The sequence below is a fragment of the Pseudonaja textilis genome, chromosome Z (genome assembly GCF_049901715.1).
Source record: "Pseudonaja textilis isolate UNSWEBS1 chromosome Z, rPseTex1.2, whole genome shotgun sequence".
NCBI classification, from domain to species: domain Eukaryota; kingdom Metazoa; phylum Chordata; class Lepidosauria; order Squamata; family Elapidae; genus Pseudonaja; species Pseudonaja textilis.
This window is the reverse complement of record NC_142008.1, coordinates 39,884,479-39,911,920: the sequence shown is the minus strand read 5'-3', so window position 1 is coordinate 39,911,920 and position 27,442 is coordinate 39,884,479. Positions and strand designations below refer to the sequence as shown.

At 34.2% G+C, this 27,442-nt stretch overlaps 1 protein-coding gene across 9 annotated transcripts in view; it reads right to left on the bottom strand.

Moving 5' to 3' along the window:
* Positions 1 to 27,442, bottom strand: part of CREB5 (cAMP responsive element binding protein 5) — a 268,675-nt gene that overhangs the window by 101,797 nt on the left and 139,436 nt on the right. The window contains exon 1 of one of the 9 annotated variants that reach the window (XM_087918371.1): positions 544 to 711. The exons of the other annotated variants lie outside the window; for them this stretch is intronic. Within the exon in view, the coding sequence (XP_087774497.1) occupies positions 544 to 590 (47 nt within the window). The 5' untranslated portion in view covers positions 591 to 711. Of the gene's footprint in view, positions 1 to 543; positions 712 to 27,442 lie in introns of those variants that run through there. 9 annotated transcript variants of the gene reach the window in all.

Here is a 27,442-nt window from a genome sequence, read left to right as displayed (position 1 = left end):
TTAAAAAAATAAAAAGGATATGGAGAGAAAAGAAAAACACTCCACGATAGTTTTACATCGAATAATAAAAGATTAAAAAGGAGAGCCTGTAAATAATTAGAGGCTGCTGTCTGAAGCCAGTTGCAGTCGCTGCAACTGATAATAAACTTAAACCCCCTTGAGAGCAGGTAAATGCTTTGCAACCCTGACCCCCTACATCTCACATTACTTAACTATCCTGCAGCTCCACCATTACATCACCATCCCAATGATTGGTCCCTGCAGTTTAACTCTCTCCCTGTCTCTTCCGATTAGGAACTAAGGAGGGAACGGACAGAAACTTCTGTCGCAAAGTTTACTGAGCCTCGTCCAGTCGTGGCCAGAGTCTTTTGCGTGTTTAGCATAATCCCAAACAAATTCGAAGAGCAGAAAAAGGGCAAGAGAGGAAAGGCGAGAGGTCTTCTTCAAAGAGGAAACATATTACATTGGAGACATAGGGAACAGCAGTGATAGTAGCAGGGTGAGTCGTAGAGAGCAAGGAGAAGAGGAAAATTAAAAACAAACCTCATGGACATCACTGGGTCTGAATTCCCTGCTGAGGTGCAGAACATGAGAGCCCTGGAGTGAGTGTACGTAGAACCTGAGCCAAAGCTTAACTAGCCCGAGTGAGTCATATCCTTCCCATTTGATTCCAGTCCAAATGATGATGTAATAGTTCTGGCCCGCTCCCTCTGCTCCGTACGCTGCCTCCCTCCTCCTTTTTAGCTCGGTGTTAGTGAAGTCACCATTTAAATCTGGCACAGCCGAAACAAAAAAAAAATACACAACAAAAAAATCTTCAATGTAACCAAAACAGCCCCAGGCGAAGTTCCAGACACAGAGACTTCGATGGTGCAATTGCCATTGGATACGAGTAAACAGAAAAAGAAACAGTGCCACCTCAGAACGGCCACAGCAGCTGCATGTAGGAGATCAGAAGCAAACCCCCAGCATGGGGGCCATTACAAATGCATACAACTCTCTCCCTCCCCCCTGGAAGGGTGTACCGCTCTTTCAGACGCGCGCATTCGGACCTCAGCAGAGAAAAGAGCGCGCGGAGTGGGAGGTTGAGAAAAGGAAGACGAAGCGAAACAAGCAGGAACACGAGGCAGAACTATGTGAAATATTTTAGGCTTGATGTGGAAACGAACGGAGCAAGTCTGCGTCGAGTCTTCCACCTTGCCTTAAAAGCGAACGGAGTTCTCCACTTCCTTAAGTAATGGAGAGACTTTCTGGAGAAGAAACGGGCTCGGAGCCCGCAGGATACAACTCTCTTATAAAACGGCTGCTTCTGAGAGTAGCATCTTCACTTGCGATACTCCGGGTGTCTCTCCGCCCCCACCCCCATCCACTGGTTACTGACTGGTGCAGCTGGACTTCAGGGCAAAATCCATAGCCCCAGAAGTGGAAGAGGAGGGGAAATACCTTCTCTAGTATGATTTTGGTGCCATCTGGGCAAATACAAATGGTCGGCTGTAGCAGAAATGGAGATAGCTTTCCTCTTTTTAATTTTTTTTTTTTTAATTATGGCAGGACAAACCCAGGAATATAGCTAACAAAGTTCCTGTTATAAAGTTCCTGTTATAAATACTATTTTTAAAAAATAAATCATTACCAAATTCTGTTGCTCTATAAAATGTGACTTCCGTCCAATGAGACAATTTACTTTCTGATCTAAAATTACCCAGCAGCACTACAGCTGCCAAAAAAGCAGATGTTTCCTCAAATCCTTTTTCATAATTGTCTGACAATATTATTGACACTGCACATTGCACTCAAAAGTGGCTTGATAAGCAAAGGTGTGTTTCTGCCTTCCTTTGCTTGCATCTACCCATTGTAAGCACTGCTTTCCTACTCTTTCCCACTCCATTTCAGTCATCAAAAACAAGTAAATGGGGTGGACATTTCCACAGTAATCCATTTGCCCTGATTTGGTTTTCACATAAGGAGAAAGTTGTTACTTGATTGTTAAATTCCCAGGATTTTAAATCTAGTGTGTTGCATCCATTTATCCAAAGCCTTTATTATTGGTTCAAGATTCTTCAGATGTTGTCCCCAAATTACAACCTTGAATTAAAGATAAATTACATTCTTTGTCCAGGCTTTTCTACATTTATGAAGTATGGTATAAAACACTTGATCCAAATGTAGCTCTTGGCCTTAAAAAAACATGTACCCTGTTCCCAAATAAATATGCTGGGTAATTGCTATGTCAGCTATAGAGTACTTATGTAATTATCTGCAGCAATTAAGACGTTTTTCTTCTGGATGTCTGAAATCATTATAAAAAATAGCCCAGTCCCTATTAACTGATGCGTACCATTGCATGTGCATGTATCTAGAAGGAGTTTGGACAGAAAGACCAGGATTTTAGTTCATTCTTTTACAATAGCAATGTGCAGACAATTAAGAAAATTGAAGTGGGAAAAGAAAGAATTAAAACAAACAAAAAAATAATATCACGCTTATTGGAAATTAACTCTGACAAAGGAACTGTAACAGATTATATGAGAAAACCTAAGAAAGAATATAGCACGTATTGCAACAAACAATCAAACATTAAAAGAGATAGTTTGGTCTAATGGTTAAAACACTGTGCTATAAAATGAGACCATGAGTTCAATCCCTGCCTTAACCATGAAAGCCAGTTAAATGATTATGGACCAGTTGCTCTCTTTCAGCCCAACCTGCCTCACACGGTTGCTGTTGTGGGGAAACTAGGAGGATGAAGATATGTGGGTATGTTGCTGCATGGAGTTATTTGTAAAAATAATAAAAGTGGGATATAAATACATTTTATAAAGGGCTATAATTGTGCAAATAGTAGTTTTCAAAAATGCATAACTGAAAACATATTCCATAAAATAAATCAGTTTTTTTTTCATTTTGGTCAACAGGGACATAATTTCTAGAATATGTTGTAATTTTGATTATGTCAAATGGCTATGTTCCAGTTATGAATTATAGTTATCTCCATAGATAATTGACTATGGGCAGAAGGAATTAAAGATCCTGTGACTTTACTAAACTGACTTGATATCAATACTGTATTATATTGGAATATGACAGATTCATCAAGTGAAAGCATTGTGCATAAAAGGTGATCAGCTATAATTATTACTGGCGCCACTAAAACCAGTAACTTGACAATATCATATGTAGCTGTTATAAAGTTTGCCTCACTGTGTCACTGGCCTACATAATTTATTTTTGTCCCAGTGACCAGTTATTGATTTTTCATCTTCTATAACTTAATAAAAAGATGTTTAATCACTCTAAAGCTTTCTTTTATTTCCAGGCATTTCAGTCTATTTCCACAACTCAGAAATGTTTTTCTCTTTGCCAGCAAACTTATAATGCTTTTTAAGGGAAGCATATTAATTTATAAATAATATAAAAGAATTATAATAATTATACAAACATATCCCTTCAGTTATAAATTTTCCATTAATTTTGTCATGTATGAAGGTTTGACCCAGTACTAAATATTTAGAAAATATTAAGAAACTTTGGTCTGAAAGATATAAATAAATACAGTATGTTTTTTTTTAAACTGAAACTTGGAAAACATATTTCTAACGTTTTTCCTAAGGTAGGTAGAATATCTAGAGAGAGAGAGATAAACAGAATCAAAGCAAAAACATTTAAAATGGAAAGCTCTAATTCATAAGGCATGTAACTATAGGAACATGTCTGTAATGTTCTTATATTAGAACCAACAATTATACTTCAGCCATAGGCTTGGGTTAATTTTTCTGGAAATAAAGCCCTTCTCTGGTATTTTATGTGCTAAAATATTGGTGGTTGTTTTTTCTTGAAGATATAAAACTGTAATTGTTGTACAACATGCCATTGTAATTGATCACACACCTGTATTATGAAATGTCAGATTTGGGTGCACAGGAACTTCTTTTAAATAAGTTGCACAATACATCTCTAGGTAGATTTTCCTCTCAATTTCTCCATGTTAGCCATAACAGAAATTTTTTTTAAAGTTGAGAGATAAACCACGTTTTCAGCTCTTAAGCTTGGAAACGTGATTCCTGTTTGGGAATATCTTTCATCATCAGATGACTGATGATAATTTAAGTTAGTTTTAATCTGCTAGAAGCTCCAGATGTAACCAGGAATGCTGCCTAGAGTTGAATAATATTGGAAATATATTTCCATTTCTTCCATATGTGCTTTTTTTCAGTTAAAATTTCTCGTAAAGTATTAGTTGTATTTCTAAGCTACAATACTGGAAACTGTAACTTGTAACTTTGCATCATGGTCCTTTTTTTTTTTTGCCATGCCCAGAAAACTCCATACATATTATTAAAATGTGTGTGCTTTTCTCCCCCAGGAAGTCAGAGAAGCATTAATTGTATCCCCTCCAATTGGAATCCAGGTTTGAACAGAAATAGCCAAAACAGTTTGTGTTAGAAGTCAGGCAGGAACTTTTGTTTCCTGATCTTAGCATAGCAGCTTAAACTACATGTTCCTCAATTTATAACAGCTTTCTTAGTGACCATTTAAAGTTACAACAGCAGTGAAAAAAGTGACTAACAACCATTTTTCACACAACCATTATAGCATCCCTGTGGTCACATGATCAAAATTCAGATGCTTGGCAACTGACTCATATTTATGACGTTTGCGGTATCCTGGGGTCATATCTTTTGCGATCTTCTGACAAGCAATGGGGAAGCCAGTTTCACTTAGCAACTGCAGTGATTCACTAAACAACTACAGCAAGAAAGGTCATAAAATGAGGCAAAATTCACTTAATGTCTCATTTAGCAACAGAAATTTGGGGTTCAATTGTGATTGTAAGTTGAGGACTATGTATGCTGCACCTAACTGATAAGATTTTTTTGTTTTTAGTCTAGTGCCAATACAATATTATCACAGGTATTGAACAAAACATGTCTAGGTCCCTAAGTTTTTTTAAGTTTGATGCCTCTGTGCAAAATATGTGCAACTGGGCTTGTACTAACTAGTATTTAGAAATATTGTCTTATATTACAGAACTCTTTCAAAATCAAAGGGCTTTTGAATGGAATGTTGCTCACTCAGACAAATATCAAAATCAGTGTGTTCCAACTTGTGTTGGAATTAATATGTTCCACAAAATTAATAAAATTAATAAAATGTTTGACTGCTGCATGTGATTTTTTTTTTTAAAAAAATTAAGGTAATATAGATACTTTCAGTTCAGTCATACTAGGTTCTTCAAGAGTATAGTAGCAAACTGATTTAATTCAAAATACAGTTGCCATCAGTAAAGAAGGAAATGTTTTTCAATACTAAGTTAAATGCTTAAAAGGGTTAAAATGAAATTGACACTGGTTTGAGGGCATGAAAAAGTTATTTCCAGCTCAGGTATTTTCTAAGACTGTTAATCTTTCCTCCTCTATTCTGTTACAGGAAGCACCGTTTTCCCATTTTCCTTTCTGTGATCTGTCAATGATTAATAATTTCCTGTAGTCAAGAAGAATTTCCTCTCAAATATAATACCAAATATGCATATTTTCATGTGTATATTAATTTTATCTATTCTATTCTTCAGACACTGGAAATCTTCATGTGTTTAATATCCAAATAAATGTGAAAAGAGCTGTAGGGTGGGAAGAAAAAGGTATTTAATTCTAAAAGCATCTATCTCAGAGCAATGCCCGCAGCCACAGTTGACTAGCTAAGGAATGTTTACTGCTCCTCCCTGAAGCCTATCTCTTCCTCAGGGAAAGGGTGGGCAGACCTCACAGCTGTATGATGTAAGCACAGTTACAGTTCCAGAGCTCTGGCGGCAAACCGAGTGTCTGCGTACACAACCAAAATATCTATGTTTTGAAATCACATCACTCTAGGACTATTTGGCATGATCAGCTGATGCTAACTCATGACTAACATTTGAAATATTTATAACTCTAGTAACAGGAATGCTTCATTTTCCCTCAAACTTTAATTAAAAACACTTTTACACACCTGTCCACCAAAATGCTTGTGAATATAAAACTCTTAGTAAAGTAAGCTGTTTAAGAAATAAGTGTGGTTATATACAAGTAAATATTCTTAACATTAAGGTCATGTGCCTAACACTTCCAAGTACCTCAGTGCGGAATGCAATAGATACCCTACAGCTTCAATTCATAAAGTGACATATGATTTTTACTTAGTATCAATTCCATTTATCGGAACAGTGTAAAATCATCTTACAGTAGGTCTTTAGGAACTAAGGTGTTCTAAAAATCTTTAACTGCATGTACATTTTTTTTAAAAAATATGTATTTCTGAGCAATTTACATGGGCTAATAATTTCAAAAAATTATTTTCCATTGAAGAAAGTTTCCTTTTCCTACAGACATTTTCTTCTTCTTTTCAACCCAAAATCCTTTTATTCCCTATGGAATAATGAAGGGCAGAAAAATTCAGGGTTAAATAAGCTTTAATTACTATCACATGTACTTAATAAAGCTCTTTTTTAAAAAAAGAAAAAAACTCCTTTTTTTAAAGAGGCATCTTTTCCTTTTTTAATTTAAAATGTCCATGCAGATGGATTCTTAAGGACTTCTCTGCAAATTGCTTTCAGTGAACCCTTTCAGTTATAGATCACTGCAAAAATCATGTGGAGATATTCAATGCTCAGTTCTACCTGGGTGTCCTATTATTTTTAGTGGACAGAACCATAGAGATATTTTTTTTTATCCAAAGACTAAAGGGTGATAAAGATAGAGCATGTCTCAGTATGAAGTGGAATTCCAAAGTTATGAAAAATAAAGGGAAAGAAAGAAAGATTATGCATTATGGGAATTCCCAGCATTGGAAAGCAGAAAAAAAAATAGAGTTCTGAACCATGATACAGAGATTATGGCTAGAACTCCATATTTTAAAAACTATGCTCAAATTTAGATCACATCTGGATGATATTCAACAGGGTATTGTTTTTCAGGTGCCCATCTTTGCTGCTATGAACACTCGAGCAAAGATAAACAGAGCCAATATAGATAACTACTCTTTACAGTAGAAAAAAAATCATCTCATAACTGCAAAAGGCTGATAGATAAGACTTTATTTGATCAGTAAAATGGCATGAGGAAAAGATTACCAATCTTTTTCTCCTCCACCAATTCCACCATTCTGACTGGAATCAAGGCCTATCATAGTTACATCATATTTTTTAAAAATGGCTTCGGTTCATGTAATATCCTTTATCATGTACATGGAACGGACCACTTCCAACTGAAAATTAATGAAGGGCAGTAATCAATGTTCAATCCTTTGTGATGCTCCAGTGGGATTGAACTATTCACTATAGGCATGGTGAGATTGTCAACGTCAATTACTATTAGCTAGAATGCAAAATCCTTTTTGGGGGTGGTGGTCATTTTAATATTTATATTTGCCCATAGGAAATTGGATGAAATATATGCCTTCTCTTTTATATATAGGCCCAAGTGAAATAGCCTTAAAACTGCATTGGCCACTAACAATGAAATTAAATCTTCTGCATTCTATTATTATTTTGAACCATGTACAGTAGATTTTTAAATTACAGCTGTAAACCTTGCATTTTGTTTATTTATTTATATCCCACCTTTATTATTTCTACAAATAATACAAGGCAGCAAATATATCCAACAGACCTTCCTGTTTCTATTTTCCCCATAATAACAACAACCCTGTGTGACTGGCCCAAAGTCACACAGCTAACTTTCATGGTTAAGATGAGTTTAAACTTATGTTATCCTGCTTTCTACCCTGATGCCTTAACTATGAAATCAAACTTTCTCTTTCTCTACATATTAAAAACCAATCTAGTAAGCATTTATAGTAGACATATGTTCAGTGGGGTTTAAAAAATGAATATAAATTTAATCTCAACCTATGTATTAAAAACTCAGTCAATGAAATTTGGGTGATATTTTTAATTTTCTCTTTTCCTTTTTGTCTAATACTACTGCACTTCTGTAATGGGATCAGAATATTATAATGATATTTGAAAATGTAGATACTGTATTACACATTATACTGATGGTCTGTAGAACATCATAGCTATAAAATATTTTTATTCATATTTCCTACATGTTTTAGTTTCACTTCTTGCATCTTACTTCATTTTTGTAAGGGAATGCTAACTCATTATTCCAGTGTTGAAGAAAACCTGGAAGCTTGATTATTCATAAGCAATTTGTTTCAGGCTTGGATTAGCTTTCTTCAAATGAAGTCAGTCCAAGACTGAAGCTTATATCTCAGGAGAAGAGAAAGTTAGAAAATTGTTCTTAGTAACTATTGTTATTCCTTTCTTACTGAAGCCTTTCTTAAATTCCTCTTTATTTTGGCTGATTAGTCTTCAGCTTGCAAAGAACCACAGATTGCCTATGTTCAGAAACAAGTCTTTCTGTTTGTCTGAAACCTGTTATGCATAATTTTCATGTGGTGACCTTTTCATATTTTATGTATTATCTAAATGGCTATGTAAGTATTCCCTACTCACTTTTTCCAGCCAATTCATAATTTTATGCATTTGGCTGTATTCCCTCAAGCAGCCTTCTTCCACCCCCTCTTTTCCAAACCAAGATTTCTGAATCATCGTAGTTCTGCTTTCACAGGGTCTTAATTAGGATAAAAATGAAAGCATTACCCTAAAATCCAAAGCATGTTAACTAGAGAGTTAGTCCCATTGAGTTCATAATTTCCAAGGATATGTTTGGAATTGGGCAATTAATTTTTTAAATGTATACACACATGGTTTCCTCACAGTAAATGTTGGACTCAGTTAATTACATCATGCAGCATGGTAAAATGATTCCAGGGTTCCCAAGGAAACTGTTTTTATTAAACAACAGGATTCCTTCATTTTAATCTTATGCTCACACAAGGCAAACATTTGGCTTTATCTAATGTTGCAGCAGTCTCAGACTATATAATCCTCTAGTGGCTATCAAGATCAGCAAGGATAAGTTGGGCGGTTCAAAAATGTGAAAAATAAATAAATAAATAAACTTGCTCTTGATTCCAGAGGAAAAGTCTCTTGAGACTGCATCAGGCATTGTTAGGAAGACCACTTGTATTTTGATTCATTACATTTGGCGATATGCCAAACATCTATGCTTGGCAAGCTTGGAGGGATACTGGAAAAGGACCTTAATCCTAACTATAATTTGATTAAATATTTTTAAAGCTTTGGTTGACTTTAGCCTACTTTCTACCTTTGCTTGAATTAATTTAATTTTGCTCATGCTGTTAGATTGGTTTGTTTTGCATCTTTGGCTGTGAAGACAATTTAGTACCTGACTAAACGATCATTGCAAGTTGAGTATGATGGTTTTCCATCAGCAATTATCTGTGCAAAAATAGCTGGTCTTTTCCTTAGACACATTTTGTTAGGGCAGAAAGATGTTGGATTTTAAGTTTCTGACTGAATATGGAAGAATTTGCATAATCAAAAATTAGCACCCTGATTATCCGATCAGCATTACAAGACCAATTCTTTCATATACAAGATATAAAAATACAAGAAAAATAAAAGTATAAAATATTTTCTTAAAATTATCTTTTGGATATAAGAATTTATATTTATATTAATAAATAACAAATACTTTATTTATTTATTTTCCATTTGCTGTCCCACCCTGCAGACTTTGAAGTAGAGAATAAATATTCACAGTAACTTTTTTGAAGGAGACTGATGGCTACAATCACACTATATCAAAACTTCTCTCTTAGAGAGTTACAGTAGGTAAGTTAAATATGTTACCTTAATTACTTTCTTTTAAAAAAAAATCCTGGGTGCTTTGGACGGCATCCAAAATCGGAAAATAGTTCCATGTGTTCAACAATGAAAAGAAAGAAAAATTCAAAGAGTTGTGGTGTACCATAAGAAGCTGCTTTTTAAAGTGATCTCATGAAATATAAAACCCATTCTGCATATACAAGATGTAATAGATAGTAAGCATGCAACTTGCTTTCTTTAAATTGTGTGGCCTTATATAGTTTAAATTATATAGAAAAAATTTCAGGTCTAACAGGCACAATTGGAACCAATAGAGTTACAGAACTAAAAACCCAAAGAACCTCTTCCTTTTAGTTAACAAACAAATAATAGCAATATCACTTAGACTTTTACAGTGCTTTACAGTCCTCTCTAAGTGGTTTACAGAGTCAGCATATTGCCCCCCCAACAGTCTGAGTCCTCATTTTACTGACCTCGAAAGGATGGAAGCCTGAGTCAACCTTGAGCTGCTCAGAATCGAACTCCTGGAGTGAGCGGTGAGTTAGCCTGCAGTATGCATTTTTAACCACTGCACCATCTCAACTCTTATCTTAACTTCTAACAACGTCTAATTCTCTTTGAACACAATTGATATTTCGATAAAAAAAAAAAAATTATCAAGAGGCTCCATTTCATCTAACGAAAATAGATGATGCTTAAGGGAGATGTATCTTAAAATTTCTGAAATCATATCAAGAAGATAGACAATTAATTAATTAATTAAATTATTAATAATTTAATTAAATTATTTAATTAAGTAAGTAAGTTTTGGCCATAAACCTGAATCTTTTCCATTATGATCTGATTTGAGACTGCTGCCAAAAAGGGCCAAACCATCTTAACATATACATTTGTTCCCATTCCAGAAAGGAGAATTTATATTTATACAAAATAGTGCTTAAGGAACAGATTCTCTAGACTAGGAATGAGTAACAAGAACTGTGCAACTCTTGGTCTATCTTTAATCACTTGCTACAGTTCATGGTAGTTGATTCCACATCAGGAAGGCCTCACCTGCTTTAGATAGTGGTCTTACTATACAGTTTATTACACAGATGATTAATCTAGCTATAAAAATCAGGCTGAAGAAAAGGGACTAATCACTTAAAATCCTATAATGCTCTGAAGAAAATTGCTAACAAATAACTATCAATAATTAAAGTCATTATATAAAAGTTGATTCAAATAGTTACCACAAGATGCCAGCAGTTCTTTATCATAAGCTTATTGTTTGGCTTCTTGTAAATCAAACCACTTTTATGACATTGCATAGAAGAGCAGATCTCCAAATTAAAGAATTAAAGAATTGTGTCAGAATTAAAATAAATAGAATAAAAATAAAAACTTTCTTGCCAATTAAAATTATTTTACAATGATGTCAGTCAAATTTGCTCAAAATGCAGAGATTCTGTCATTGAGAGTGACGATGAAAATATTATTTATCATTTAAATAGCAAACAGATGTGATTGGTTCTCTCTTTCAATGTTGTCTTCTATATAAAAATTTTAAATCCTATGTACAGCCTAATTACTGAATCTATGAGTTAGCATTTGTTCGTTTTTTCCTCATTTTCAGTCTTCTGGTAGGGAAAAGTGATACGTTTTATAATTTTTTTCCCTACTTCTATACTTTACTCCTGTGTTACAATTATCCCAGATTTTGACCATTTGGACACCAAGGAAGTCAAACTAAAACAAGCAGGTAATTTTTTTGAGTCCTTGGAATAGCTCTAACAATCACAAGATATTTTTTTTACATTTTATTGGGAACAAAGTGAATTAACAAATTAACATAAATAAGGCTAGTTTGGGAATTGCTCTTGGGCCAAACTAGAGTTATCGACCTCTCTATTTCACATTGTAGATACTGGAATATGCACTTCATACATATTATGTCCAATCCATCAATGAGATTACAAAAAGTGTAGATATACCCATATGTGGATAGGAAATTCTATCTAGAGGCAAAACAAGAGCTTTATGAAATCTTTTTATTATTCTTATTCTGCATTGCCAGTTTCAGAGCAGAAATAGTTCTGATAGATACTATCCTTTTCTTTTCTGGCCAAACTGAATAATAAGAAATCTATACTATTTAAAGTAATTTATTTCGTTTCCCACAAGGATGGTTTTTTTTTACTTTTCTCTCTCAAATCTGATCCAAATACTTTGAGAAACAACATATTCTGAAGATGCGTAATAAATGTTAATGGTTACTCACAGAGATCTATGACTAAATATCCCCAGTGACTAATACATCTTACAGCCATACCAGCCCAAGGCTAAGATTTTTCCCCCATCTCTAAAAATAAACAGGTCTCAGCCTCTTTACTAATGCCATGCAAGGCCAATAAATATAACCTGGGTTACAGTAGAAAATACTTTTAGTGATTAAACAGGTGTTATAATTGTCTTCTAACCAACAGCCAACATAAGGTGTGAAGGTTGACTTCAGAGAATATCCTCACAATATGTAACTAAGACTGGATTGTAAACTTTTTAAAATATACAGATACAGAAGTTAATCAAAGTTTGAAATGCATTTAAATGCCTACACTTGCAGTAGCTCTATATGAAAATTTAGGATAAGGAAGATTCAGTCAAAATCAAACATGGATGGCCTTATAAATCTAAATGACAAATAAATAAATAACACAATTCCTATACTTTGTAGTGCATTTGTAAGGAAAGGTGTCTTCTGAACTTCAAGAATATTTTAAAAATCTCATTTAGCTAACTCACAATATGTCTAAAATGAAATGCTTTCTATTGTGAAGGTCAGTTAACACCTAACACCCCCTCACCGACACACACACATTATAGCCTTTATCAGATCCAAGTAAAGCTAAAGTAAAAAAAACAAACTAAAAGACTCATGGTCCATTCCACCCCTAAGAGAACCAAATGGTAAAGACTGCAACGATGGCACCGTTAAAGCCAACCTCTTTAACACATTCTTTGGCTCAGTATTTGTAAACAGCAATGGATCATGCTCAATATTTTCTAGTTGAACCACAGACAACTACAATGATCGAATACATATCAATTTTACAGAAGACAATGTTGAAAAAGCACTACACAATCTAAAACCCTCTTTATCTATTGGACCGGACAGAGTTTGTACCTACTTCTTAAAAAAGCTATCCACTGCCATCGCTGAACCTCTAAGCATAATCTTTGAAAAATCTTTCAGGACCAGCTTCTTGCCAAATCTATGGTCACTAGCCACAGTCATCCCCATCTTCAAAAAGGGAGACCCCAGCCTAAATGAAAATTACAGACCAAACTCTTTATGCTGTGTCACCTGTAAAGTCATGGAATCAATTATTAACCAATCCATTATCTTCCACTTAGAAACAACCAACCTACTCTATAACAAACAGTTTGGTTTCAGAAGGAAACTGTCCTGTAATCTGTAACTCTTGCCCTGTAAAAACATATGGACTACACAACTTGATCAGTACAAAGCAATTGATGCAATTTACATAAACTTCTATAAAGTTTTGATTCACTGGTACACGACAAACTACTCCTAAAACTAAGGTCTTATGGTATCTCTGGATACCTGCATAACTAGATAGAAGCATTCCTGTCAAACAGACAACAAATGATCATAATTGGGAGCATCCTATCAAATCCTGTACCTGTCAACAGTGGTGTCTCCCAAGGCAGTGTTCTAGGTCCAACTTTCTTCCTAGTCTATATTAATGACCTCTGTGATTATATAAAGACCAACTGTGTTCTTTTCGCTGATGATGTAAAGCTATTCAACACCACTGACAATGCTGCTACCCTTGAAAAAGACCTCAACTATGTGTCAGAATGGTCAAACAAATGGCAACTTCAAATCTCAATAAATAAATGCTCTATCTTACATATTGGCAAAAAAAATCAAAAAATAAAATACAAGCTGAATAGTCAAGACCTTGTTGATGACACAAACTTTGTCAAGGACCTTGGAGTACTCATCTCAAATGATCTAAGTGCTAGAGCCCACTGTAACTACATAGTCAAAAAGGCATTAAGAGTTGTTAACCTAATCCTGCATAGCTTTTTCTACAGTAATATCACTCTACTAACTACAGCATATAAAACATTTTCTAGACCAATACTTGAATACAGCTCATCAGTCTGGAACCTGCATTACATATCTGATATTAATACAATTGAGAAAATCCAGAAATATTTTACGAGAAGAGTCCTCCACTCCTCTACTCGTAGCAGAATACCTTATGCCACTAGACTTGAAATTTTAAACCTAGACAAGCTAGAGCTTCGGTTCGATCTAATTATAGTACATAAAATGATATATTGCAATGTCCTACCTATCAATGAATACTTCAGCTTCAACAAAAACAATACAAGAGTACACAATAGATACAAACTCAAGATAAATCACACCAAACTTGATTGTAGGAAATACGACTTCAGCAACAGAGTAGTTAACGTCTAGAATACTCTACCCAAATCTGTGGCTTCTTCCCCAAACCCCAACATCTTCAACATTAGACTGTCTACTATTAACCTCACCCCTTTCCTAAGAGGTCTGTAGGGAGCATAAGCGCACCAAAACGTGCCTACCGTCCCTGTCCTATTGTTTTTTTTCTTATTCATAGCCATTTCATGTATTTATAACCATGTTTATACTTATACCTGTTATCTAATAATCATTTGACAAAATAAATAAATAAAATAAAAGCTTTGAAGTTTTGTTAAAAGTGGTGAAATCTTTCAGAATCTTGGACAGGAATATATGCTACTTGTGCTCTTCTATATGTTATCTATTATTTTAAAGCAAGAATATCATGACTGAGTTCTTTCTTTCTCAATCTGATCAATTCAATTTCTTTGCCCTTGATAAGATGCACAAGAATATTATCTATAATTTTTATATGCAAAACAGGATAGCAAGACTCTCAGAAGGGGAAGCAACACTAATTTCATTACGAGTGATGCTAAGAGATTGATCCTAAGAAAGAATGGATCTCATTGATAACAGTGATATTTTACTTCTACCAAAATTTGCAGTGGTCTAGAAATTAGCAGCAAAGAAAATCTATCTACTGTACAACTTTCCTAATCACAAATTCACATATATACTTGTACAGATATATATATATACAAATCCAGTTGTAGACAACTGACACACCTAAAGATGTATAGAAAAAAAATTAGGAAAAACTGAAACGGTATACGATTAAGAAAGAAAAAAAATTGTGGCTAGAAACACTTTTCTGCAAGTGGATCAGACTATTATTTGTGGAATTTTAAATATTTATTGAAGTTTCTAAATTACAAAATTTTGTGGTAATGCAGAATGTATTATAACTCACTTGTAATGTCTGGTTTAAATGTAATTTCCCTAATATTGCATATATATACATATATATATATATATATATATATATATATATATATATATATATATATATATATGTGTGTGTGTGTGTGTGTGTGTGTGTGTGTGTGTGTGTGTGTGTGTGTGTGTGTGTGTGTGTGTGTGTGTGTGTGTGTCTGTCTGTGTGTGTCTGTGTGTGTGTGTGTCTCTGTGTGTGTTTTCTGAGGTTTTCACCAATTATTTGTGCAATTATTTGGAAGCCTGCACTCACAAACAAAAAAAACTCCACACCACAAGTCAGGCAAACACCTGTGCACAAACAGACTCTCCCTGATACCTCCAGCTCAAACACACCCCAACCAGACACCCAGATGAAACCTAGCTTCCTAATAAATGATAGCCATCCATTTACTCGGAACCAAGCTGCACTAAAAGCCTCCAATACAGGAAACATAATGTTACCAGCCAATCAAGACAAAAAAGGCTACAAAACATACAGAAGATATTAGAAATACCAATCAAGCAGAACACAGCAAACTTCAAGACCAATAAACACAGACCAAGACTCCCAACCAATCAGGATGAAGAAAAAATCATTCTGGCACAGCAGTAGGCTAGCCCCAAATTTAAAACAGAAATGGCTGTGAAAGTCTGACTCACAAACGAACACAATACAGAAGCCTGATGATGGCAGATGAGATTCTGCCGAAACATTGCTACAACTTTAAAAGCACAACTACTATGACGTGGGAAAATACCCGAACAAAGCCGAATGCCATACATATATATAATTATTACATTATAAATTATCATTACATATTTTGATTTTTATTATTGTTGCAAACTACTCCAGAAGTGATTTTTTTAAACAGAAGTATAATTTTCATAGGGCATTTCAAAAGGTTTACAAAGCACAATTAACCATAACTATAACATATGGATGATCAGCTTTTCAATTCTCTGTATGTGTAAACAATATATTATGTTTCCTTCCACTTGCAAGAGACTCACTTACCAGTGCTACCCTTACAAATCCTATATTTGTCCCAAAAGAAGCACAGTTAAAGTAGTTTCATGGAAAACTTGAATAACTTCCAGCTGGAGTGATCCCTCCCACATAATTCAATTTGTAATAGGCTTCTCCCTGCTCCCCGCTATCCAGGTGCCCAACATCTTAGTTTCTTGATTTTCTTTTCAAGACAACAATTTGTAATTGTTTGTCATTTTTTCCCCTACTGTGAGAAGTTAATTAATGAAGAGTGGTGAAGAACAAAGATAGGGTCCATTGCTGCTGAAAAGGAAACTGGCTAATACAAGGGGGAAGGGAAATGAGGACAGATCCAAACCTAATGATTAGAAAAAGGACCTGGATTTATGGCTCTGTAGAAGAATGTTAGAGCCATTGATCCAAATATTCTAGTTGTAAATTATTATTCCTGTAAACAACTCAATATATAAAAACTCAGGTTCAATATATAAGAGGGCTGTTCAGACATTGTTAAGAACATAGAGAAACTGTGGCTTCAGATGCTACATTCTGAATAATTCACTGCTGCTGTCATAAACATCTTTATCACTTTGTTCTCCCACCCATAGAAGACATCCAAAATGGCTGTGTTGAGAGAAGTTTCACATTTGCCTGGCAAAAGGCACAGCTGTCGTAATAATAGGAATGAGGGTGCTTCATTTATTGTCTTACATGTGGTATAGTACTTTTATTGAAGTATTTGCATAGTTCTACTTAACAATGGTAATTTAAAAAAAAACATATTTAACCAAGTTCTGCTTTTCTTTCAGTATACTTATTAATATAAATTCTAAAATAATTACAGAGAATATTTTATCACCCAAATTATTTCTCCTGTTATATTTTATTATGCCTGATGGACAAACGACATACTATCTGTGGAAGTCAATCTATCTAGGAGTGCCTAATTACTGATCAGTATTGGGCAACCTACTTTACTAGATTAGATTTGGTATACGGGAATTTCATTTTTTTTTCAATTTAAAAAAGCTATAGAGAAAGCTGCAGCATTTTGCTTTCTGCTGCACTTTATAAAAAAGAACCAGCGCTTCCCCACAAGTTATTTAATTATAACAAAGTAGTTTTCAAATTCCTGGCATGTTTCCAAGGCCCCCAAATATTCTATAAACCTATTGTATCTCATTTTTCCCACTTGCACAGTGTGCTCTAATTTCATTGACCAATTTCTTAATGCTTTCTTAAGTGTTGTACAAACATTTGATATTATTCAGAATTTTCTATCTTACAGCTCATTTATTTTCCAAATCTCATATGTACTTGAATGTAACCCACATAAAAATTAGGAAACTTAGAAGTTACTGTTTATGTGTGTATGTGTGTGTGTGTGCTGTCAGACATAATTCTCAGTAAATTAAAAGACTAGAGGACTGAGGAACAATTTAACAATAATCATTTGAGAGGAAATATGAATTGAATAGTTTCATGATACCAATAAAACCTCCAATAAAATCTAAATCCTAGAGTTATACCTTATCCTTACATTGTTTTATTATATTCTTTTACTTATTATTTTCATCTACCTGACTCTTGTAATACAAATTATTTAGTGCCACAACTTACAACAACAAAATGAATGTAAAAATAAGAATCTCCAAGAAAAAATTAAGTTACTAAAATATTTTAGCAATGAAAACATTTTTATTTATGCTTCAGAATATAAATAACTTAAATAAATTAGCTTGCATATTTCCATAAGGTCAAATATTTATAAAAGTAACACAAAAAACACATATTATTAAAAAACCATTTGTATTGAATACATTTTATATAAATGTGTAAAACAAACATGACTACACGTAAAATAGGAACTTCTTAAATAATTTCCCCCATTTTTTCTTTGGTTGGCCTACATTTTACTAAAAGCCAATGCTACTTTTCCAATGCCACATTTTGTGAAAATTGTGCTCATAGCCATTTTTTGCCAGCACTCAGTTTGCATTACTTTTGTGATTGATGAAATAAAGAGCTAGGCTTTTCTTCCTTTTGAATATAACTATTTTATATATTCACTAGTATTCATTTAAAGCCAACTCAATTGTCCTCAGGGAATGGCATGCACAAGCACAACATTATAAGTGTTAATAGGAAACGGATTTGAACAAAGAATCACATTTCCCTATTATATTGTGTTTCTCTCTTAGTACAACATGTCAGCTTCCGTCACAGCTGCCTGTTTTTCCTTGTTGTTTCAAGAGAAGCGGCTATCATTTGGCCTCTTCTTTTCAATCTAATTTATTTCCTATTATAGACTCCTGCCAGCAAGATCATATATTATGGCGCTGTTGAATCTAAGCCTTGTTTTCTAGGTCTTAAAGCATACAGAAGCAAGGATATTTGATGGAACTAAGGCAAGTAAGCATTACAGATAATTGTGAAGCAAGCCCAATGTTGAATACAACTAACATAATGAGAAAGAGAAGATAAACAAAGCAGTTAGGGTTGCAATCCCTCTCCTCTCCATAAAGAATTACATTTTGGAATGATAAAAAAATTTATGGGAAAAATCCTATGGGAAAAATTTACACCTATACAAGAAATATTACAGAAGTGGTACTGAATCAGTCTTAAATTTACTGGATCTGTAAAGGAATTAATTTAAACAAAAATAAAAATAATAGAAGTAGAAAACCTTAATTTGATGCTAATTTACATATCTGAACATGTTATTTCTATGTACAGACTTAATAACGTAACAATTTGGATATTTATATATGTAGATAAAAATGCAATAGGGATATCTAAGCAATGCATCATATTTTTAGAGGAAAAAAGTCATAGAAAGTAATAAAACAAGTTAATTAATATATGAACTGCCTAAACAGTTTGACATCAACTATCCATTTTGTTTATTTTTGTAATTAGGCATTAAACTTTTAGAATAAAAAAAGATTTCAAATGTTCACATTGAAATTTTTTGCACACTTACTCAAGAGTAGAGCTTCTGAACTCTCAGTGAGTAAACATGCCTGTTTAAGGTGTGTATAATGATTAAATTTAAAGGATTTTAAATAATGAACTGACTGAAGTCATCTAAATGCTGTTTTGCAGTTTCATGTTTAAATGGAATGTCATACAAATTCTGTTGAAACCAGCATTATCTGGTTCAATAATCTTAATTATTAGTATTTACATTTTATTAATATTCATGATTTCTCCTCATGAAAATAATGAAATAAATGTTTCAACAATTTGATTCCCAATTCATTGATATCTCTGAATAATATACAATGTGTTTTCATATTAATCTGTGCTCTAAGCTACAAAAAGTGAAATATGCAGCATGAGCTGTATGGTTGCCTGAAATTCAGCAATGTCTCATCAAAACACACATGTCTAAGGAACAAACAGGAAGTCTGAATGGAAGCCAATTTCCATAGAAAATGGTTGCAAGATACCACTGGAAAAACTGTATCTAAAACAAGCAGAAGATATCTTCCAAGTAGGAGCTTATTGATCAATTCTTAATCATATAATTACACAATTATGTCAATCAAAATTTAAATTTTAATTGAGAGAAGGATTAACATTAAAAAACTTGTATACATGTGTTCATTATATACTAAACAGCTAGTTCTTTAGATTATAGAAAAGGAATTCACTACTTGCAATGGCCTTCTGCTTTTGTGAGCAAAACAATATGTTTGATTTTACCTCCTATTTTTTCAGCCATTGAAACTGATAGGAATTTACAGATCCAATCTTGGAATATTTTGGGGGAGCACACCTTAATATAACCCCTGCCAAAGGAAAGAATTGTGAAATATGTATGCCATATAGAAATTTAGTGGGTGAATCATCAGTCTTTAAATCAGAAGGAACGCCTTTCAATGAAGAGCTTTTAAAAACAAGCATCTTCACTTAGGTGGCTTTAGAAGAATTTAGTTTACTTCTTTAGTAGGAAACTTAGTTAGATTTTCTTCAGGGTTTTTTCTTTGAATATTTCTATCCTTAATAGTTGCTTGCTAATATCTGCTAAGGTAAGCTTCTATTGCTTTACCAACATATTATTTTTGCAGTTTTTAGTTTGTTGGATTGTGCTATTTTTAATCTGCTGCCCCACTATTATTTTTAAATATGTTAAATGTGTGTTAAATTATAATAATATATAGACTACCTAATTTGTCAAAACCTTGAGAAAACCAGTAATTAAAACATGAAAAGAAAATCATTAGAGGAAACACAAACTGGGTATTTTCACTTTACAAAATCAGTAATTTAAAAAATTGGCTTAGGGCTCTAGCTACAATATTTAAGGAATGCAAAGGAGTTATACTGGGAAGCAAATAATAATATGGATCAAACAAGGTATTTTTAACAAAAGAAAAACTTCCATCATTGTTCAACCTCATGGGACATTCCTTTTATTATAGTTTAATATTGTAAGTCATATTAATAGTCTATTTTACATTATCCCTTTAAAATATATCAAAATCACTACAGTATGTTCTTTGTTATCACATGTTTAGAACACAGATCCAAGTAATAAATAATAATAATTTCTGCTATAAAAGTTCAAAACCTTAACAAAGTGCACATATTAAGTTGCAGCATACTGGGGATATTATCCTCAATTTATTTTTACTGCTTTAAATAATGTATGCTCTGTCCCAAGGTGCAGGAATGTGTAAGCAAGAAATACACCCAGAAAGAATAATGTAAGAAGTTATTTTTCAGTAGATGCTCCTGAACATAAGTCTTTTTGAACAAGTGGTTTGTACTGAAACTCTGCCTTAGTAATTCTCGGTTGTGGGACAGCTGTTGGGTTCTTCTCCTAACCTTCTTTCATCTAAATTAGAGACTTGATACAGCCTCAACTTTATCTTTAGTGCTAATCAATTCAGAGTCTGAGAAACTTAGCCATGCACTCCTGGGAGGACTGGGTAACCAGCTGGCTAATCTTTAGGTAGCTGTGTAGTTGATGCTATCTCATCTATTTTCATGTACATTAGCCCAGGCATGGTTTACTTGGAAAATACAGCCACTTATTTGTGCATATGAAGTTCAAAACCAATTCTTTCTTGGATTCCTTTGACTGACAAAGATGAGGCAGATTTCTGATAGGCATTGCACTCATATATCCACATAATGCTGCCAGATTTATAATTTTTGTAGATAAAGAGAGAGCGCTTTGCAGTGTTTTTATTTGGCTATGTGCTATGGACTGTTCCTCTGGCAACAATTCTAGAATGTTTTCACTTTCTCTTGAAGCAAGGATACTAAGCCCTTTGCCTTCATTTTACCATTTATGAATGACTATATGAGGATCTTACATTGTCCTCAATTTTTTTTCCTGACTTTGAAAACCAAAGAACATGACAAGCAGGAAAAGCGCTGGTTGGAGCACATATTTCTTCTGTTTACTGCCAGTCAGCTCTATGGGCTTGTATGACTTTCCCTTCTTATTTTTGTCAAAAGATGTCTGTTGAAGCTTGGGAAAAGAAGTCAATAAGTTAGTCAAATTGCATGTTGGGTGGGAATAATAATTTTGTGTGGCAACATGAACCTGCTACAGAGTGGGTTAGAGGACATCCTGCATATTCACCCAAATCTTTATCATGCTCATGGCTAAAAACTGGCATGCAACCTCCAATATCTTTATTTTTCTCCGTGCGTAAATGCTGACAAATTTGGGATCTACCTTTGGAATGCTATCTTGTAAGATAAGTAGCTTCTCATCTCTTGATAAAGAAAAGTATGTGGTTGGACAACTGCCGACAAAAATGCTGCTGAGCCAGAAAAATCAACAGCTCCTTGTTTAATTTTATTCGCAGTAATTACCGACAGTGCTCCAGCTTTCTATGCATGTAGTTTATTTGTTACTTATTCATTGAAGAGGTGCAGAATGAGTGATGTCAGCAAAAAATTATTTAAAAGCATTGAAGGGGATTAAACCCAGCCTATACACCTGCTTAGTAAACAGTCCGGAAATTGTAACTAGAAGCTGTTATTTATTTATTTCCCCTCCAAACAAATGGTAGTTATTCAGCATTTACAGACAATGAAACTTAAAAAAACATCCTCCCAGAATTTCTCCCCTCTCAACTTTATGACCGCATTAATTAGCAATGTCAGCCTGTTGGCAGTTTAGGAAGGCTGATTGGTTTTTTTACACTATAGGAGAAACCAAAAGAAAGGCAGCTGGGAGAAGCAGAAAATACAATGCTTATAAAATTAAACATAACACTAAGGAGACCAGGCTCATTCATAGATACGTTAGAAAGCTATGGAACCATAGTTATGAAAGGAACATCTCTTTCAGTCCATTTCAAGATTAATTTGATAGGATAGTCCAAAAAAATTCAACTTCTTAATGAAATGTAAATATGTTTTTCTAAAATACATGGAAAAATATCTGAGCAGTAATGCAAGCAGATTGCTTGACATTTTCAGGGTGTCATAGATTGATAAATCAGATTGGATTGATTCAGTATATGTCTATAGTGCACTCTGAAAATGTTGCAATTTCTGCATGCCTTCATCTCAAGAACTTTTTAGGGTAGAGGTGATCTGTTTGGTTTTTTTAAACAAATTGAAAGAGATTTATCATTGGAGTTTTACAATCCTTGACATTCCCAGAATCCTGCAATATTGCACCACTGCAATAAAGTCAGACGGGACAGTGGGATATAGTATAATATCAACTATATTAATCAGCATCAACAACAACATTAAACACAATGTCTTTTAAAAAAAAATCGTGATAGTCATTTTAAACATGTACATAAAACAAGAATGAAAATGTTAGAAAATTTAAAAAAAAACACAAGGGCTTGCTGTTTTACAGTATTAAAAAGTCACTGGATAAGACAGACTGTATAAAAGTTCTGTCAGTTGTAAGCAGGAAGGAGAAACCGAGGTACTGGCCAAAAAGAAAATTCTGACTTTCTGAAATGATTCTTTGGATATAGGGCAGATAACAGTAGTAGGCCAGCCTTCTAAATTCAGGCCAAGTGAGACAGAGAGGTGTTACTTCATCAGATGTGCTGTCAACTACCTCACAGTTCATTCTGTAAATGAGTCAGTAACCTTTGTTTATCCAAACTTAAATATGAGAGTCTTTGGAAAGAGTGCATATATGTTAGATTAACATCTTTTTTCTCTGTTCTCTTTTTACAGAACTTTACTTAAATATAATGTTTTACCTTATATATATCTTTAAATAGATATATAAAATTGTATACATGTCCAGGTTAATTTAGTCTTTTTTTGTATTTAAGTGTTTCTACATTATTATAAAGTATCATATTTGATGTTGTTTCAGTGTCAATGAGGGCATCAAGAAATCATAAGAATATTAGTGATAAAATTAGAAATGTAATTACATGTGAGGAAAACATTCTAAACAGGGTGGGATTCAAATTTTTTAACAACCGGTTCTGTGGGGGTGGCTTATTTGGTGGGCATGGCTTGGTGGTCATGTGACTGGCTGGGCGTGGCCAATTCAACATCACTCACAACGAGGCACGCTTCTCCTTGCCTGGCCTCTCATGACTTTGGGGATGCTGCAACAGTCGTGAGTGTGAAAAACAGTCATAAGTTACTTTTTCAGTGCCATTGTAACTTTGAATGGTCACTCCACACAAGCAAAGTATCAGAAAAGCAGGAAAAAAAACTCCAGAGATGTTACTGAGACAGGAAGTCTAGTCCTGCCAAGAATGTAATAAGAGTTAATGGAGAGGCAGTTTCTGTAAGCAACACCAGAATGTTTCCTTCCTGTCTTCCTTACAGGATTAGGCCAGTAATTTCTTCTAACAACTGGTTCTCTGAACTGCTTAGAATGTTAACAACTGGTTCTAGTGAATAGGTGCGAACCTGTAGAATCCAACCCCTGATTCTGAATCCCCAAAAGCTATATTTAGTATTTGTATCACTGCAATAATAACAATACTTCAATATCCTCACCATTGATGGAATCACCATCACCAATTTTAAAAGGCAGCTTTATTTAAATTTATTTAAGAAGATTTATATAGTGCTATGTTACTTTTAACACTATCAGACATATGTTGACTATACATAATAGTACACCAGAACAGTACATATTTTGATTAATTTTCTTTCTTCATTTAATTCTTTTTTGCATTTATATATAAATTAGAAAAATATTTTTTGTTCTAAACCTGACAAATATATGCAAATATTGGTAAGAAATAATTGTCATATAATTATTTGGAATAAACAAACACAAATATATTATTAAAGAGCTTTACTCAATATGAGTTAAACTTAAAAGAAAAGAAATCCTCAAATTTGCTTGTTTTCAGTTCCTGCATTTAACTAACAAAGCAGTAAGCACTAGGTACAGTTATAGCTAACTGACTTCATGCCTTGATTAATTACATTTTGCTTTGTTAGTTGTTTTTAACAACTAGTAATTTTTAAACATACTTCTAGATTGACAATAAAATAATTATGAATTTGATTGTTTGACCTGATTTATTTGTCTGGACCACCTCCACTTGAACAGAATTGAGGTAAGAAATTTTGACATTAACAATAAAATATATCCTTTTTTTCTCACTTTTCAAGATTATATTTAAGTTAATGATATCATTGTCATATCACACTGTCATGTTCACTCTTTTTGTCCCTCTGCTACTTACTGAACTTATAATAACCCCCCACTATGGGTTACTATTGCCCCAAAGGTTGGCAGTCACAGCTCTATTATATCATAAAATCTGATTGGCCCCAGTTAGGTTGAAGAGTCCTATTAATATGTACTGGTATAATGATGTCAAAAATAGGGTCAGCTATCAAAGGCATTTGAGACCTAGATTAAGGTGGTCACAAACCATGGCCACCAAAAACTAACTGCCATGGTTTCTATTGTTTTCAACAAAATATTTGAAACCCTAATGGAAGATGTAGAGTGAATTACAGTAATTCTAATTCTACAATTATCTTCCAAGGTTTTTTCAACTTCCCTTACCCCAAGGGCCACCACTGATGATGATCAGGGGTGGGATTCAATTTTTTTAACAACCGGTTCTGTGGCCATGGCTTAGTTGGTGGGCATGGTTTGGTGGTCATGTGACTGGGTGGACATGGCTTGGTGGTCATGTTTTTTGCTGGGCATGGCCAACTCAATATCTTTCACATTGAGGCACGCATCTCCTCGCTTGGCCTCTCATGACTGTGGGGATGCTGCAACAGTCATAAGTGTGAAAAATGATCATAAGTCACTTTTTTCAGTGCCTTTGTAACTTTGAATGGTCACTCCACACAAGCAAAGTACCAACAAAGGAAGGGAAAAAAACTCCAGAAATGTTACTGAGACAGGAAGTCTAGTCCTGCCAAGATTGTAATAAGGGTTAACGGAGAGGCAGTTTCTCTAAGCAATACCAGAATGTTTCCTTCCTGCCTTTCTTACAGAATTAGGCCAGTAATTCCTTCTAACAACTGGTTCTCTGAACTGCTTAGAATGTTAACAACCGGTTCTAGCGAATAGGTGCGAATTGGTAGAATCCCACCTCTGATGATGATGATTAGCTATAAGGCTGCAGAGAACTGAAGAGCTGTGAGTGAAACAAAGCATCCATAATCTATAATTGTGATAATAAAGTGTTCTGTCTCACTTTTCTTCTTTCCCCAAAGATGAAAGAATACAAACTCACACAAACACAGGCAGGCAAGCTGGCTCGGACTTCACAGAGTTAATTCTTTGGAACTGATAATATCCTTGGCATTCCAACACCCTCTGTCTGCCAGGTCCGAACTGATAACAAATAAAAATCTACTCAAAAATTTACTCAAAAGAAAATTACAAGGCAGTCCACAAAAATCATTCACGAAGAAAATCTGAAGTAAGATTAAACTTTGTCCCGTACAAAGTTCCAGCTGAAAACACACTCACTTTTATCCCCTGTGGGGTGTGGCTCAATGACTCAGCTCACTCTCTGACCCTCCTACACCTCCTACGTTCCCACTCACGTTTCTACCTACGACGCTACTTAGGATCAAGCCAACACTCTTCCTCTTTACTCCCTGTCAGGGGCTGCTCCAATATGCCTTCCTCCTGATTAATCTCAGGCTGTTCCTCTCAGTTGTCTGATGAAACCTGAGGCATTATCAGGGAGGAAGGCATTGCCAGAGAGGAAGGTCCTGGGGAAGAAGGCATTCCCAGTTCCTCCTCCTCATCTTCCAGGTCTTCTTCTTCTGACAGCATAGGCTCGGGAATCGGGGCCACAACAATAAAGCATGTCAAAAATGCTAACAAAGGCAATATGAAAGCATTTTGAGCAAACCCCATGCACACACAACTTTCAGTCCACACCAATTTTCAGAAAGGAAAAATAAAAGTTTTAAGGAAGGATAAGCATTCAATCACAATTTCCCTCCAAGATCAAACTTGGCCCAAGAAAAACATTTCTGTCTAAACCAAAGCAGCAGAGAGCTGTGCTTCCTCCACCCACTACTCTGTATCACAAGTTCACGTTATTTATTTTGACACATCTCTCTCTCCCTGTCTCTTTCTCCCTCCCTCTCTCTCCCCTAGGAAGTTCCTTTTTCTCCATTTTTTTGAGATATAGTGACTATTTTAGTGACGAAGATAGGACCAGCAGACAAACTTTTATATAATGTACAACTGCATTTCCATTAGCTATATACTTTATGTTAACTTATACTATATCCCTGGAATACTAAGCTTTTAAGCCGCTAAAGATCCTTAACCAATCTTGAACATGTTTATTTAGATGAGATCAGTGGCATATTGTTGCACATAATTAGGTTTAGAATTGTAGTTATTAGACTTCATTTTAATATAGCTTAGAGTTGAGAGGAAACAAAATGAATACAGCATGAGTCATAGATATATGAGGAGGATACTGTGTTTTCTAAATAAGGTGATCAGCAAAAGAACTAAATATGATATCCAAATAAGGTAGCTAAGTAGCTCCACAAATTATTTGTTCTTTGGATTGCAAATAATTATGCAACTTATCTAGTAGTTAAGTTCCATAGATTTCCTTCTTAAGAGATATGAATAAGACTTAAACAAATGCTTTAGTCTGTTGGTATTTTCATACAGGTAAGTTTAAATCATATCTTAGGATAGCCAATATATTCTGGCATCCTATTCTTTATCCCTTGATATGCTGGATAGTATTCTGTGTCATCAAATGACTATCCTGTTTGTTTGTTTTCTTATTTATTTTGTCTGTTGTGTGTCTGTTTTGTAAGGCTTATTTACCAATAAATATCTATTTCCTAAACTTTGCTTAAATTGAACTTATTGGGCTAGTCCATTTTCACAGTTGTTTTTTGATATCAATTTCCCAAT